Raw genomic sequence first — 16,712 nt, 5'->3', positions numbered from 1 at the left:
TGGGGGCGGGGACAAATGTCACATTAGAAGGGGGGGTGGGGACAAATATCACATTAGAAGGAATGCAGTAACAGTGGCTTTACCCAGCAGGATATTTGCATAGTGTAAGACATAAGGGCTAAACAGACTAATTTGATTAAAAGTGAAGCTAGCAGGGGCTGGAGAGATGGCTCAGCGGTTAAGAGCTCTGACTGTTCTTCCGAAGGTCCTGAGTTCAAATCCCAGCAACCACATGGTGGCTCACAACCATCTGTAATGGGATCTGACGCCCTCTTCTGGTGTGTCTGAAGACAGCTACAGTGTACTTACATATAATAAATAAATCTTTAAAAAAAAAAAAAAAGTGAAGCTAGCAGACAGCCAGGCAGTGGTGGCGCACGCCTTTAATCTCAGCGCTTAGGAGGCAGAGGCAGACATATCTCTGTGAGTTCCAGCCTGCTAGCCTGCTAACCTGCTAACCTGGTCTACATAGGAAGCTCCAGGACAGCTGGGACTGCACAGAGACCGCATCTCAAAAAACAAGAGTGAAGCTGCTGAGTGCAAACAGCCTCGTGAGGAACCTGCCTGTAACAGCCAGTGTTTGGGAACGCAGAAAGACACACACACCTCACACCCTGTCATTCTCTGACCATTTCAGAGCAGGCGCACAGCCTCCTTTACAAATAACCCAGGAAAGGGAACTGCAACTGGATAGAAGCAGAATTTACATCTTTTAGAATTCAATGTAACTTTAAATATCACTCTGCTAGAAATCACATACTGTGTTCCTGAAAGAGTAAGTCACAATTGGGCAAAACTTAGCTCCAGCATAATGAAAGTTTCTTGGAATGAAAAATACGCAATGCCATTCTAAAATTAAATGCCTAACTATGAATTTACAATACCTCTTCTTTTTTTAATTAAGTAAACTCAATCATTCCCATTCAAGCCTAAAATGTATCTGCAGCATGTGATGGTACCCGCCTTTAATCCCAGAGCCTGGGAGGCAGGGTGGAGCTCTCTCCATCTGAGATCAGCCTGGTGTACACAGCAAGTTCCAGAGCACCCAGGGATACAGGGTGTCTCAAAAACAAAAATAAAAAACCAAACCCAACCAAACCCAAGTTATCGATAATTCCAGGAATAGAATCAAACAAAGACTTTTTTTAACAATGAAGACAAAAGGGGAACGTAACATACGTATTTAAAAATGATCTCTACAAGTCAAGCGAGGTGACAGATACCTGTGACTGCAGGACCCAGAAGACAAGGGCAGGAGGACCACACATTCCAGGTGATCCTACACTATACAGTAAGACCCTGTCTCAAAAACAAAACACAGAACTAAACAAAACTCATTAAACACGTGGATACACTCTACATACATAAAAATTATTTTCTTGGCTAGCAAGACAGTTAAGCAGGAAAAGGCACTTGATGACAATCCAGACAACCTGAGTTTGACTCCTGGAACCCATGTGATAGAAAGAGAGAGCTGCCTTCTCCAAGTTGTTCTCCGACCTGCACACACGTCATAGCATGCACATGTATGTGCACAGACACACAGAATAAATTAGTAAAAAGTTTTAAGAAGTTAAAACATTTTCTACCACAAATATTTGCTAAAGAAATTCTAAAGCAACAAGCTTTTTGTGAACTTACTCACCATGATTCTAAGTCTGTCACATTTTATAACTGAGAAGAACAGAGAAGCACTCTGGATATAAGAACACCGATTGGCCTCCGGAGATCTCAGTGCTCATGGCAGACCTGTAAGGCCATGCAGGATCAGGAATGGACTCCCCCAGAAGCGTTCTCTATGCTCCTCTCCACACACTCAACAAGAACATCTCTGTATGATGCCAATGTGTACCACTCTTAGCAATGCCAACCAAACGTTCCTAAAAGAACCACACCTCACGGGGAGCCTCCTCATGGCTGACTAGATTACTAAGTACAATGGGGAGGGCTAAGATGTTTCAAGGCCAGAGCCTCATTATCTGAGCCATCTCTCCTGCCCTTCCTAGCCCCCGAGTGTCCTCCTTTGTAAGTGAGCTAACATCTTTGTGACCATTAGGTAAATCCTTTAAAATGTACAAGCAGACCCCAGTTTCTATCAAACAGAAAGCTGAATCTTCTGTCAGAGAGCATCTGAGGCCTTGCTGTAACCACCTGCAGATGCTCCCACCGACGCACTTTGAAAGCATCTACCTCAGTTTATGATTTTCTGTTGTTACCACAGAAGGCCATGAAATTGTTACCATATCACAATAAGAAATTTGCAGTGACCTAACCCTGTACTCCTCAGCCACAGTTATACTTACCTTCAAAATAAACTCTTTTATCCTCCTTAAAGTCCCATGGCCCAGTCACACGTCAACTCTGACAGATGCTAACCACCTGTTGCCATCTACACAGACTGCTCAGCAGTGTAGCATTGCCAGAAAACAAGACAAGCTGCCTGAACTTGCAGGGCCAGCCCAAAACACCCTAAGACACCTCCGCCAAGGCTACTGTGTAATGTGAGTGGTGGGGAAAGACTCTCCACTTTGGGGACTTCACATAACGACTACTCAAGGTCACTCCTGACAAACTAGAACCACATCTTACCTTATTGGTAAATAATCAGTAGATATTTGGGGAGTGTGTGTGTGGGGGAGAATTGCCCTTAAAAATGTGGAAGTTCAGCAGCCTGAGAACACCGTTCCCTAGTCGCCTGGCCTCAAAAGCAGAGGGAAATGAAAAAGTGGAAACGAAAGCCTGGGCAACGAGCCCAGTTTTGCTTCTGGGTCACTACACTGACTAAACGAGGGACCATGAACCCCCAAAGCCTGCAAGCTCAGCAGAAATGCACCATCTGGGAGCTTCCCATCTACTTCCAATGTAGTTCCTGAGCGAGAACAAACAAAACGTATTGGTTTCTAAGGACTGAGGAGGGAAATCAGCATTCCTGTGATAGACAAAAACAGGTTACAGATCTGTGACTCCAGGCACCTCATGATGGGCAGTATCATGGTGTCAGGCTCCTAAGTTTTTATTTGGCCTCAGCCAAGTTTCTGATCTTACTTCTCAACTTCTCTTGTTCTGTGGCTCTTGTTTAGCCTTTCCTTGCTCTAGAGTTCCTCCTCTTGAGCGTAACCACATAACCTGCTAGCTGCTCTTGCCACAGACGCTCCCTCTCCCCTGAACACACTGCCTACCTAGTGAACGTGGGACAGACCACACGCTGCTTCTTGAGTCACCATGAGGAGGCCACGTTCAGCAGCAGAATGACTGACCCTCAGTCACAGCGAACCAACACAAACCGACAAGGCCCGTTTCCTCGTGCAGACTCCAGCCAGGGAAGGTAGCTACGAACCTCGGCCCTGGGAAAGGAAAGGAGCCGACAGGCCCCAGCTCCCTCAATCACAGTGCCCTACTTACAACCAAGGTCTAAGATGAGCCTTCATACAAGCAAAGACGAAAGACTCAGAGCTGCCTGGCACAGCCCTTACCTACGGTGCCCACAGAAGTAAGCCCACAGAAAGGCTTAGAATTAAAACAATAGTTCTTTCAGAATTTTGAAATTTTGATTTATAAATCTAATTAATCGCCAAGTACAAAAGAGTAGCTACTGAGTAAGACTTGGTGGTTCACACCTATAATCTCTGCACTGGGGATGTGGAGGCAGGAGGGCTGTGAGCTCAAGGGTAGCCTGGGCTACATAATGGGCCCTGCCTCAAAAAACAAAAACAAATAAAAAGGCCACTCAGTGGTGAGCACTTGTCTAGCAGAGCCTATGTTCTATTCTCAGCAGGACAATAAAAGTCGTAAAGGGTGAATTTTATCTATTTAACCAGAAGAACTAAAATTGACAGTAAAAACAGAGAAAACTGGGAATGGCAGTGTGCTATTTAAACGGGCAGAGGGCACAAAGGTCTATCTCTTGCTCAAGAAGAGTTTCACAGAACTGGATAAAGTCGGATAACTTCACTAGAGCAGTAACAATTTTACAGGAGACATTAACACAACCACAGTATGCCACTTCCAAACTGGGTGCCAGAAAAAAGACTAAAGAACACTGTATCCACAACACCGAAGGCAGCAAAGGCAGGGCTTGACATGAGAGAATGGGGACGGAAACTAGGAAACAAGCAAATTCTACAGGGCAAGATTACAATCTGCTTCCAAAGTGGGACTCCCCAACTGTGGCCTTAACTGCATTTATCAACTTACTGAATTCAATAGACCCAAGAAGATAAATAAAACAAGAAATGTACAAAACCAGGTGGAGCTCATTAAAGGTGAAGCCTCAAGTTATGAAAACAAGACACACTACAACAAAGAAAGCTCCAGCAAGACAGAAGGAAAAGCAAGTGCGTGGAGGAGCAGCCGCAGCAGTGCTCGCTCTGCAGTGTCTGACCCCAGCGCATTTACCAGAGGGGGAAAGTGTGTGGATTATCGAGGACTGTTGTAAAGTCTCAAGACAAGGGCTGGGCACCGACTGTGGAGGAGAGCACACATGGCAAGGAGCTCACAGAGGGGAACTTCATTTTCAACACATTCCCACACTGGCTCACCTGGGTCAGGGTCACATTTCAGGTCCAGAGGATGTACAACAGGGCGATACTGCTTCTAAACACAACACAGATTAAAACAGTTAACTCAGACAGGTAGTGCCTCAGATAACTAAGCATCTCTGTCAGCTAGTGTGAGCATATACACAGCTAACAGTGCTCCCCTCGAGGTTTTTCCCTTTTTAGATCCTAAACCCTGTGTGGCAAATGTCTTAGGCTTGAATACCTTTTATGCACTGCCATCTGCTGCACAGAGTAAAAAACAGCACTATGAAGATCGCAGTCAGGAAACAAGGGAAGGCAGTTTTGAAATAAAGGGCAAGAGCCGCAGTGTGGCAGACAAATGTCTGCAACTCACAACTCCTATTTCCACAGAAACTTCAAAAAAGTGGCTGGCCACACTACCACAGCACGCCTTTACTCTCCACACTGAGGCAAAGGGGAAACGTTCCTTCTAACTGTCACTCAGTGACAAGGGCACACTCCTGCCCTCCAGCCCGGTCCCTCCACCTCAGCCTGACTAGTTTCAGGTTTTCTTTAGTCAGGGAGGTGGTTAGAGGGAGACACAGCACAGTAAAGGGCCCTCAAGCGGTTTCCCTGCAGTAGGAAGGGCTTTTTTTAAGGCCAAATGTGTGAGAAAGGGAACTACTCAAGGATTTCTTTTTCCTATCACAATAGGACTCTAATTTAAATCAAGTGCAGGCCTTTAATGCCCCAAAGCATTACTCAAGGAGACAGCACTGGGGGGTCACACTTAAGTCTGCGGACTTAAAAAACTAAGGGCAAAGACAAAGGCACAATCTAAAGCCTGCTCGTGGTCATTTCTCAGGACAATAGCACCCCAGGGATTTTGCCTCAGGGTTACCTCCAACCAGCCTCCTACAGACCTCCTAGCGCTATGATAAAGGACTCATTTGCATTTGTCCCAGTTTCAATAAATCTGAGAAGACTGGCATGTGATAGGCATATGACTGATCCCAGACAGTGAGAGGTGGAGGCTGGAAGATCAGAAGTTCAAGACCAACCCGCACTATATGAAAGGTAAGTAAACTAATTCTCCACTGTGGTAAAAACGCTGTGTAAGGATGTGAATAGAACCCGTCTCACCAGGCTCGCATGCTGAGCTTTCAGGGTTTTGATGACACTCTCAAGGATCCTTCTGGGATACTGCCTCCGCTTCGTTGCAACATCTACTATGAGCTCATCAAATTCATCTTCAAGCATTTTGATGTCAGAATCTATTTCAGAAAAGTCCATTATTAGTATGGAAATAGTATATAAGCATAAGTCACAGAATACAAACATGGCAGATTAATGAAGCCCCCCGCCCTATCTCCACACTGATCAATCTGCAAGTGCCTCAGAAAATATGAAGCATGCAGGATGGTCCCAAGAAACAGGAACCTGATAAATGCAACAGGGGCACAAAGATGAAGGCCAAAGAACAGGGGAACACAATCAGTGGGAGTTAAAGAAACAGCATTTAGGTTTGGAATCCAGCTGTGAACAAAGGCACTGGGTGAGAACTCTCAGGGAGAAGGACCTCTGGGAGAGGAAACTGTCAGTCACAGAGCCTTGCAAACAGAAGCAATCCGAACGGCATAGGTTACCTTGGTTACCTGGAAAAGGGCAGAGGCGCACTCAGTGTCAGAGCATGTGCTTAGCATGGGCAGGGCCCCGACCAGTCCTCTGCCCTTCCCCACCATAATTAAACTGTAAAAGGCATCTCATACCATGGACAGAGTTCACTTTATTTTGTGCAACTCAACCTGTAACAGCAGTGAGAAGGGCACCCACTATGAGACCTGACTCACCGGAGCAGGGAAAGGAAAGGCGGGGTGACTTGGGGGACTGCCTCAGACTCCAGTGGCAACTATTTTATCAATCTTTCCTCAGCTGTAGACAGTGGTTCTCAAGCTCGAGCAGAAAGAATGACTGCCCAGCAATCTTACTAGTGTGTAAATCAGGACTCAGAAGGTCTAGGATAGGGCGCAGAAACGAAGCACCCAGGAAGAAGTGACTGCAGACAGATGCAGTTGGCCTCGTTAAAAAAAAAAATAGCCGGGCGGGTGCTCGCCTGGCATGTCTCATACACACACACACACACACACACACACACACACACACACACACACACACCAAAAAAGACCAAACAACCCCACAAAACAAAAAAGACTTCCGTGACCCCTCCAAGGCCATGTGACAAAGTACACATACATCCCTTTGTACTTTGTCACCTTTGACACACTTGCTTCTACTTTCCCACACGTCACCGCCGTGTGCCTCTTTCCCTGATGCTTTGCTTCAGGTAAAGACCCCTAAAGAGCTGTGTGGTGTGGGAAGTGTTCCTGCCTGGCTTCTATATACCCTACTGATCAACAATTATTACCTTAACATTTTCAAAAAACTGAGGCTGGTGGGTTTTATCCTTTTATTACGTGTAGTGGCTGTTCCTGGTTGTCAACTTGGCTATATCTGAAATGAACTACAATCCAGAATTGGAAGCCTCACCTATGACCCTAATCTGGAGGCTTGGAGATAAAGTTTCTGACGTAGATCTTGGCATGGAGATCTTGAGGCATAGTGGCTATGAATCCCAGAAGACTAAGACAGGGGGATCTCTTGAGTTCAAAGTCATCTGAGACAAAGCAAGTCCCAGATCTAGGCGTGATGGTTCACACCTTTAATCTGGGCCACACCTTCTGCTAGAGACCTACATAAGGACATTGGAAGAAGGATGATTCACTCTTTCTTCTTTGCCTGCTTGCCTTGTGGGACTGAGCAACTGCTAGATCCTTGGAATTCCATTCACAGCTGCTGCTGACCATTGTTGGGGAGTTGGACTACAGACTGTAAGTCATCAACAAATTCCCTTACTATATAGAGACTAGCCATAAGTTCTGTGACTCTAGAGAACCCTGAATAGACAGCTAACACAGTCCCAAGGAGTAACCAAGAGAATCTTCGGGGCACGGCACTCCCCCACTGCTGAGAAGTTGTAAGCACAGACAGTTGCTGGCAGGCCTGTAATCAGCTCAAATGACGGGGCGACCAGAACACAAAGCTGTGAATGGCAGTGTTGATCCTGGTCACCCCTAAGTTAGGTCACAGAGGGAGGGTGGCACGTGTAGATTGTCAGGAGAGCCCTGCTTTGGCTAGTACTGCCAGAGCAGGGACAGGAACCTCTCTTCTCAGACTGATTCTTCCCTTCTATTAATATTCCCTTCCTACTCTGACTTTTGTTTTTATTAATACTTTGCCTTCTTCAGGCATGCCAGCAAGGCACAAGCAAGTCTAAGCTGGGTGTGGTGGCACATGACCTTTAATTCCAGGGTTTGGGAGGCAGAGGCAGGTAGATCTCTGAATTCAAGACCAGCCTGAACTACAGAGTTCCAGAATAGCCAAGACTACACAGAGCAGTCCTGTATCAAACAGAACAAAAAAAAAGATAGTCAATTGTTTGGAGTAAGAAAACATTCTTAAGAAGTTGTGGTGGTTTGTATAAACTTGGTGCTATCCGGAGGTGTGGCCTTGTTGGAGTAGGTGTGCCCCTGTGGGTGAGGGCTTTATTTCCTGTGTCCTAGCTGCCTTGGGAACAAGAGGTGGAGTTCTCAGCTCCTCCAGCCCCATGTCTGCCATTCTCCCGCTTTGATGATTCTGGACTGAACCTCTGAAACTGTAAGCCAGCCCCAATTAAATGTTGTCCTTATAAGAGCTGTCTTGGTCATGGTGTCTGTTCACAGCAGTATAACTCTAACTAAGACAGAAGTTATCTACGAATTCGTGGCAGGCTCTGCATGATATGTGCATGGTTTTAACTTAACTTTAAGTGTAAAACACTTCACTATCCTTTTTAAGTTTTATCTAAGCAATGCAAACACGTAAACAGGGAAACAGATTTTTCTTTAAGTGGGGTCAATTACACAATACCCTCCAAGAGTGTACTGCTCAAAGCATCTAAGGGGCAGGTGACAGATCTTACAAAATCATGTCCATACAAGGTAGATCAAGGTACCCCCACTGAATTTCTCTTGGGCTATGACTTCAATAATCTACATTGCTTCCTTCTTAGTTCATAATAATTGTTTTTTAAAATAAATGATGGCGGTCGTGAGATGGCTCAGCAAGGAAAAGTGCTTTTGGCCAAGCCCAAATCCCTGCAGCCCACATGGCAAAAAGATCAAAACAACCCTGATAGCTGTCCTCTGACCTCCAGCTGTGCTGTGGCGTGTATATCCTCACCCAGTGAGTGTTTATAAAAGAGCGTGTGTGTCTTAGTCACTGCTCTATTGCTGTGGATAGACACCACTGCAAGTGTTGTAGCAGAGAGGCATCCTGGTGTGGGATCTCACAAAGTCACACCACACAACCAGCCTCACACAAGAGATTTATTGAAAGGAAAAACACAGGAGGCAAGCAGCAAAGGACTGAGCAGGAGGCAGGCTTTATGTAGGGTTTCTTGTAGGGCGGAGGGATGAAGCTTTCTAGGGTGGCCTGTGATTGGAGGGATTATGTGGGGCAAGGTCAGGGACTGGTAGGCTTTTTTTTTTTTTCTGGAGGGTGGGGTCTGTCCACTCTCTGGTACCTTAAGGGACTTAACAACCATGACTAAGGCAAGTCTTATAAAAGAAAGAATTTAACTGGGGGTTTGCTTGAAGTTTCAAAAACTTAGTCCATTATCATCATGGTGGGGAGCATGGCGGTACGCATGCAAGGCACTGGAGTGGCTGAGAGCTACGTCCAGACCCACAGGTGGAGAGGGGGGAACAGAGACAGACAGACAGACAGACAGAGACAGAGACAGAGACAGACAGAGTTAGAGACAGAGAGAGAAACAGACTGAGACAAGGCATAGGAAACCTCAAAGCCCACTGCAGTGAACAGACACACTTCTTCCAAAAAGGCCACATCTCCTCAAATAGTGCCATTCCCTGTTGACAGTGAAGTCAAAGAGATGGGCCTAGGGAGGCCATTCTAATTCAAACATCACAGAGAGACAATGAGAACAGGATTGTAAAATAGCATTCAAATTAAAAACACCCTCAGAGATTAACCACAGAAGAAAAACTTAAATCACGTACCCATAAAACAATCATCTTTAGCTTCCTCCCAGGCCAGTCCGTTAAAGCTGACGTTCTCCTGCACAGCTGACTCAAACGTCTGCAATATATGCACAGCAGCCAAATGAGCAACAGTGACTCCAATACAGAACTCAAACACGTTAGTAAAAGAACAATGGACTCTCTGTGAACTAGAACGGAAACAGTGGGAAAATTAACTCTTAGGAGGGGGGCTAAATACCCATAGCACACAGCAGTGACTGGACTGGACTGGCTCTATCCGTAACACCATCACCTCAACCTTACAAGCAACAAACGAGAGAGAGTGGTAGTGCAGGTTTATGTTCTCCCAAACAGTAAGTTATTCCCAGAAAGGGTTCAGGACCAATGGGGAAGTCAAAGAGGACTTCATATACGAAACTGTTTGAAAATGTTTTCAGTGGCATGCCTTCTGTACCACTTCTATAATTAAAAAATAAGTATAAATAAATGGTTGATAATTATGAGCTATAGTCAGTGTTCTATACTAGTATCTTATAAACAGGGCTGTGATGTAGCTCAGTGGACAACACTTTGTTTGCATGAGCAAAGAAGGCTCTGAATTCAATCCTCAGGCTCTGTATTCAATCCTCAGCACGAAAGGGGAAAATCCATTTTATAGGGTAAGATTCTTACTATATTAAATTCTCGAGGACTAAATGGAAAACAAATCATCTTTGAAATACTCATTGCTGCTTCCCCAATCATTTTAAGAATGTTAGTGTGTTTTTCAGTCTTACATAGACGTTTATCAAAGGTGTATCAATGAAACTTTACTTCCAATTCTCTTTAAGACCTCATGCAACAAGCTATGAGAGGTTAAGCCACACTTGACTCTTCCTGCATGCACATGTCCTAATAATCTTAGCATTTTCTATAATCAGACAAACCCTCTATTTATAGTCACTTCCCAAAATAACTGCTAAAAAGAAGTGGAGAGAATAACACAGGAGCTGCTATACCCAAAACTGAAATACAAAATTGCAATCCAAGGAAGCTTTCTTCATTATTCTTTCACTTAACCACTGTCTTGCTTTTTAATGCTGATAACTTCTATATTTACTCTGCACTTCTGTCATTTGGTCATGTGCTCCATTACAAGCTTGAAACTTTCCCCTACATAGAGGCTGTGTATCTGCTTGAGAGTTAGCAATCCTTCAGCCTCTAGTGTCTTTCCCCAGAAACCACCATATTCAGGGGTACACAAAAAATAAGAGAAATAAGTGTGTTCTAAGGGCTGATTGAGGGGAGCAGGGAGACACACAGGTCTCTCTATGTAGCCCTGGCTTGTCTGGAATTCACTTCATAGATTGGCATGCCTCTGCCTTCTAAGTACTGTCATGACCAGCCCAACTAGATCTTGGTAAAAAGAGTGTTTTTCCTGCGTTCACACAATATTATAAAACAAAACAAACAAACAAACAAAAAAAAAAAAACAAAGACCAAAAGCCTGGCCAGGTGACTGACTTCAAGTTGTTTTTTTTCCAGACAGGGTTTCTTTGTATAGCCCTGGTTGTCCTGGAACTCACTCTGTAGACCAGGCTGGTCTCGAACTCAGAAATCCGCCTATCTCTGCCTCCCAAGTGCTGGGATTAAAGGTGTGTGCCACCACCGTCCGGCTCTGACTTCAAGTATTATCATTTCCTGGAGAATCCCTCATACCAAACGGCAAAGCTGAGCTGGTTCATAGGAGAGCCACTTTGTACTTACTGAGCACTTAAAACTACGGCTAGTACCAAAAGAGATGTTTTGTAAAACATAAGCCATCAGATTTGAAAGCTTACTATGAAAGCAAAATGTGACGTCTTATACGTATAATGCTGTACATGTTCAAGAATATGGGTACACTAATACCGCCCGTTTCTTAAGATTACATACGTGTTGGCCCTGTATGTCCCAGGACAGGAAGCACCCAGGTGGCACTAGCATCTAGTTGCTTGCCTTCCCTGGCATTTCCCAGGCCAGTGTGGGGCATCGTTCCATTTGCGGAGGCCTGACATGGGCCCCGAGCCAGATTCAGGCTGAGTGGGGTGAGGACCGGGAAAAAGGGGTCCGTACCCACTGCGCGTCCCGCAGCGCGAGCTCGCGGATGTCCTCCGGAAGCGCGGCCCCGAGCTCCTGCACGAAGTGACCGCACATCTCCATCACCTCCACCACTGCCCTCTTCAAGGTGCAGCGCACTCGGAAGTCCTCTAGGGGAGAGGCGGCTGCTGCCGTGTCCTGGGAGTCTGAGGCGGCCTGGGCATCCTGCGGGGCGGAGACAAGCACTGTTTCAGGAACAGACGCCATCTTCCCGGTTTAAACTACGGCGGGATCGCTGAGACCGGAAGGATGCTTCCCTCCCTGGAACACTCCTGCACTCGTCCGACCGGAAACCCGATCCGCCACCGCTGCAAGGTTCCGCCCCAACTTCCGCACCCCCCAGAGTTCCACCCCCGGCTTCCAGTCTAGAAGCCCGCTGGAGTAGCTATGGGTTTGGGGTTAGTGGATTGTCACTGCCATCTCTCCGCCTCGGACTTTGACAGCGTATGTGAGGGCGACTTGGGGCTTGCGGGCGTCGGGAGGGCCGCGTCCTTTCCAGCGAGTTTTCTTTTCTTCCCCCGGATCCTCAGACCGCACCTAGTCTGTGGCGACCCTTTGAACCTGAGTCGTCCTGCTGATCTTACGTAGCGGTTAACTATCTCCACGAAGCTTGAGTTTGTCGTTTCAACAGCTCTTTCTCCTACCACTCATGAGATGTGCTGATCCGTCCCAGTCCTTAGCCGAGGTTCTAGTTCTGGGCCGGGAGAGGGACAAACAAGAATAGTACCCCTGCAAGGGGCGTGTGTGTAGGGGTGGAAATAGGTTTTACAGGCTACGTTGGGGGAAAATGAAGAGGATGGAGAAGCAGGTGCCCATGTCTTAGGAGGTGACGCTTGTGGTGTGAGTGTATGGTAGTGATGAACACCTGCAGGTTGTAGATCCCCATACAGTATAGAATTTGGTCTGTTTTAGTTAACCAACTGCTGGAAACATTTAATAAAGGAGGATTTTCAAAGACTGGAAACATTTTCCAGGAGATGGGAAGGGTAGGTCAAGGTCAATAAGACATACGAATTGCATTAGACGCACAGTCTTAATCCTTACAAGTTTAAAGACAAACCCATTAGAGAAGGGGGGAGGGAGGGAGGGAGGGAGAGAATGAGAATATTCAGAACACAAATTTGCTGCAGAGTGGCAAAAAGGTGGAGGAGAGAAAGCTAGAGCATTTAGGAAACATCTCGGATTACAGACAAGAGCTGGCAGAAGCCAGTACAGTGAGGATATCATGAGACTCAGCATAGATGTAATCACATTATTTTAGGAATAACACCAGCAATGCATGCAGGAGCCTTGGATGAGAACAAGGGGAGGAAGATGTCGAGCATGACTTAGATTGCAGTTTGTACTTACTGTAAGATGGTAATGGCCTTTGCCGAGTTGAGGAAAGAGCAAGATTTGGGATCAGAGTGGGCAGGTGGGCAGCTAGAAACCCTACTGGGAGTATATTGGTTAAGTCTAATCTCATCCAAGTATAAAGATTAAGGGTGCATAGTCATTTCAAATGTGAGTCATGGGTCCCAGAGAAAGTTAGAGATTCAGCATGATATCTAAAATCACGAGATGGTGTGGATATAGCTTAGTGATAGAGACCTTCCATAGTGTGGCCAAGAGTGCTAAATAAACAAAGGAGAAAGACAGGATCTTTTAAGGCAAGTGCAGAGAAAACAGAAGAGCTTGAAGTCACAAAAAGGACAGCGAATCAGTCAAGGAGACTGAAGAGTTACCACCATAGAGGTTGTGAAAGCCAAGTGTTGGGGGATTCCCAGAAGCTGCTGAGGGCAGAGAGAGAGAGGACGAGAACGCTCTGTGTGTTTGACAGCAGAGGTTTCCGGTTTGGTGCAGTATTGCGGGAGTGTGAGAGTGAGCAGGAGGCAGGTCACTTCATTTTCAGCCACTCTGTTCCTTGCTAACAATGTTGTCCTTTATGGTGCTTCTGCTACCTGGATGTGGCCCAAGAGCAGTTAATTACTAGTGTAAAATAAGCATAGTTGCTTCTGTTTGTTGTAGGATCTGGATGATGTGTTGGAGAAAGCCAGGAAGGTAAGCCAGAATCTGTAACTCCCCCTCCATCCCCTCCTGTTTACATTTGACATACAGTTTTTAGGGACCGTGGAGACAGACTCGGCTATTTACGTGGTTAACAGTTTGTTTAAGCTTTCACTCTGTGCCAGCCATTAAGCACCCCCTTAACTTTAGATCATTTAAAGTCTCTCCTTCTGAGGAAGATACTCTTTTATAGTCATATATTCTCCATTCGATAGATGTCTAATGTCTACAGATTAGTAACAGGACAAAAGACATGCTAGTGAAATGATAGAGGCATGTTAGTCTGATTTGAAAACATGTCCCTACAGCCACCATGCTTAGCAGCATAGAATGTGGCAGTCAGTCTTTCCTGTCCTGAAGTCACATTATTTTGGAGATCTAGGATACACTTCAAAAGTCTTAGGAAACATTTCGATTTGTTAGAAAAAGTTATCAAAGGCTAGAGAGGTGTCTTGGTGGATAAAAGCACTTGCAAACCTGATGCTCTAACCTCAATCCCTGGAACCGCAGTGGGAGGACAGACCCAACTCCAAAAAGGTATCCTCTGATTTCCACATGCTCACTGCAGTGTGCACCCGCACATACGTGAGTGCACACACACATACGTGTGTGCACACATACACAGAGAATAAAAAATAAAATTTAAAGGTAAAAATTATAGACTCTTGGGGGTATTTAATTCCATAATTACTTGTATGCTGCCCCGTGGTAGCTTAACTGGCTTGTGGGCTTTGGGGTCACATGAGCCTAAGGACACTGCTTCCTTCCAAAATGCTGTCTCTGTCCAGTGGATTAAAGAAATGCCTACCTTTGGTTTGTGTAGGTTGATGAGGTGACATTAATACTCATTGAACCAGTGGCCTGAAAGAATAGAATTCAGTGGTAGTCATTTTGATTATATTACCAGAACCTGGGTTAAAAAATAATAATAAAATGTATAAAAAATTAATATTTTCCTTAATTTATATTAATGTGCATAGTGGTTGGTATCATGTTCTTCTGTTTTATTTTGTTTTGTTTTAGGCTAATGTCATGGCCCTTGTGGCAGTTGCTGAACATGCAGGGGAATTTGAAAGAATTATACAGCTTTCAGAAAGGTGATGGCGATGGCGGTGGTGGTGGCACTACTGCTTCTTCTTCTTCTTCTTCTTCTTCTTCTTCTTCTTCTTCTTCTCTTCCTTCTCCTCCTCCTTCTTCTATTCTTCTTCTCTTCTTCCTCCTCCTTCTCTTCTTCTTCCTCTTCCTCCTCTTTCTCTTCCTCCTCCTTCTCCTCCTCCTCCTCTCCTCCTCCTTTTTCTTCTTCTCTTCCTCCTCCTCCTTCTTTTCCTCCTCTTCTTCCTCTTCCTCCTCCTTCTCCTTCTTCTTTTGGGTATATGTATATATGTGTATGGTGTGGTGTGTGTGTGGTGTGTATTCATATCTGTATGCAGATGTGCATGCATATGTGGACACCCTAGGTTGACATCAGGTATCTTTGATGGCTCTCTTCTTTATTGAGGTTCCTCACTAAACTAAGAGCACTCACAAAACCACTGATTTTGGCTAGTCTAGTAATCCTGGTAATCCTGGCTTGTTCTAGGGATCCCCTGCCTCTTCCTCTGCCTCTCTGCCTCTCCGCCTCTCCACTCCAGCTTCCCCAGTGCTGAGATTACGGGAAGCCAGCATGGCTGCCAGCTGGGGAGCGGAACCCCAGCCCTTGAGCTTTATCAGTTGAGCCACCTCTCCAGCTTTGATGCTACTTTTAACTAACCTCGTTAATTAAATGAGGTCTTGACCTCCTGACTATGGTTGTTTTCTTAACTTTACGCACTTGTAGGTATAATGGATACATCCTGCCGTGTCTGGGAGTTCACCCAGTTCAAGAACTTTCACCAGAAAAACCAAGAAGTGTGACATTAAAGGTAAACGTTGTATAGAATAAGAGGCCTAACTAGTGTAACTGGCTCAGCCGTCACCCCACACTGCTTTCTAAGTTCTAGCCCTGGGATGTGGGGATGGGAGGACTGGGGATTGGGCCTAGGGCCTCAGACACGCCAGGCAAACATTCTATCACTGAGCTGTAACCTCGCCAAGTTTTTTATTCTGAGACAGGGTCTCACTGAATCGTCCAACCTGCCTTGAACTCATGCTCAGGCGGGGCTTGAACTCATGATCCTCCTGTTTCCACTTCCCAAGTTATTAGAATTACAGCCTGTGCTGCCAGACCCAGCTTCTGATTTGTATTCTAAGTTAATAACCAGAAACAAAGAAACCGGGGCTTCAATCACACTAAGCTTGTATGTCGGAATGATAGGGTGAAATTATGGATTTATTCTCTCCATATTTTTTAACCATGTCGTACTGCTTTGTCCACCGCACCCTGCCCCAAAATGATGGTGGAAAGGCTGGGGAGATGGATCAGTCAACAGTTGAGACACATGTTGTGCAAGTGTGAGGCCCTGAGTGTGGTCCTAGACCACAGGTAAGATAGCCATGGGTGTTGGCGCACACTCGTAATCCCAGTGCTGCAGAGGTGATGACAGGAAGGTCCTCAGAGCTCACTGGCCAGTCAGCCTGTGAGCCCTAGGTCCCAGTGGGAGAATTTGTCTCAAAGTGAGACTGCCTTAACTAAAAATCACAGAGAGAGATGGGCTCAGTTGAAGAGTGCTTGCCTACCATATACCAATTCCTAGGTTCAATCCCCAGTTAAAAAAAGCCCAGAGGCCAGGGTGATGGCTCAGTGGGTAAGAATTCATACAGCTGGGGCTGGAGAGATGGCTCAGCAGTTAAGAGCACTGATCGCTCTCCTGAAAATCCTGAGTTCAAATCCCAGCAACCACATGGGATGGCTCACAACCATCTGTAATGAGAACTGATGCCCTCTTCTGGAGTGTCTGAAAACAGCTATAGTGTCCTTACATATAATAAATAAATAAATCTTAAAAAAAAATTCATACAGCTTTTGCAGAGG

The 16,712-nt window shown here is 45.6% G+C and overlaps 2 protein-coding genes across 6 annotated transcripts in view; one reads left to right on the top strand and one right to left on the bottom strand.

Moving 5' to 3' along the window:
- Nsl1 (NSL1 component of MIS12 kinetochore complex) overlaps positions 1 to 11,985 on the bottom strand; it is a 21,548-nt gene extending 9,563 nt beyond the window's left edge. The window contains exons 1-4 of the mRNA XM_031338760.1: positions 11,693 to 11,985; positions 9,617 to 9,695; positions 5,643 to 5,773; positions 4,539 to 4,593 (exon numbers count right to left, since the gene is read on the bottom strand). Of these exons, the coding sequence (XP_031194620.1) occupies positions 4,539 to 4,593; positions 5,643 to 5,773; positions 9,617 to 9,695; positions 11,693 to 11,923 (496 nt within the window). The 5' untranslated portion in view covers positions 11,924 to 11,985. The remainder of the gene's footprint in view (positions 1 to 4,538; positions 4,594 to 5,642; positions 5,774 to 9,616; positions 9,696 to 11,692) is intronic.
- Tatdn3 (TatD DNase domain containing 3) overlaps positions 11,931 to 16,712 on the top strand; it is a 17,166-nt gene continuing 12,384 nt past the window's right edge. Inside the window, exons 1-4 of one of the 5 annotated variants that reach the window (XM_031338794.1) lie at positions 11,931 to 12,160; positions 13,724 to 13,756; positions 14,786 to 14,859; positions 15,579 to 15,663. In XM_031338794.1, coding sequence (XP_031194654.1) covers positions 12,104 to 12,160; positions 13,724 to 13,756; positions 14,786 to 14,859; positions 15,579 to 15,663 — 249 coding nt within the window. In that variant the 5' untranslated portion in view covers positions 11,931 to 12,103. The remainder of the gene's footprint in view (positions 12,161 to 13,723; positions 13,757 to 14,785; positions 14,860 to 15,578; positions 15,664 to 16,712) is intronic. The other 4 variants (XM_031338787.1, XM_031338768.1, XM_031338802.1 and 1 more) reach the window with 4 other exon arrangements.

This window comes from Mastomys coucha, unplaced genomic scaffold (assembly GCF_008632895.1).
Source record: "Mastomys coucha isolate ucsf_1 unplaced genomic scaffold, UCSF_Mcou_1 pScaffold1, whole genome shotgun sequence".
NCBI classification, from domain to species: Eukaryota; Metazoa; Chordata; class Mammalia; order Rodentia; family Muridae; genus Mastomys; species Mastomys coucha.
The sequence above is the reverse complement of the archived record's forward strand: the minus strand, read 5'-3'. Positions and strand labels throughout refer to the sequence as shown.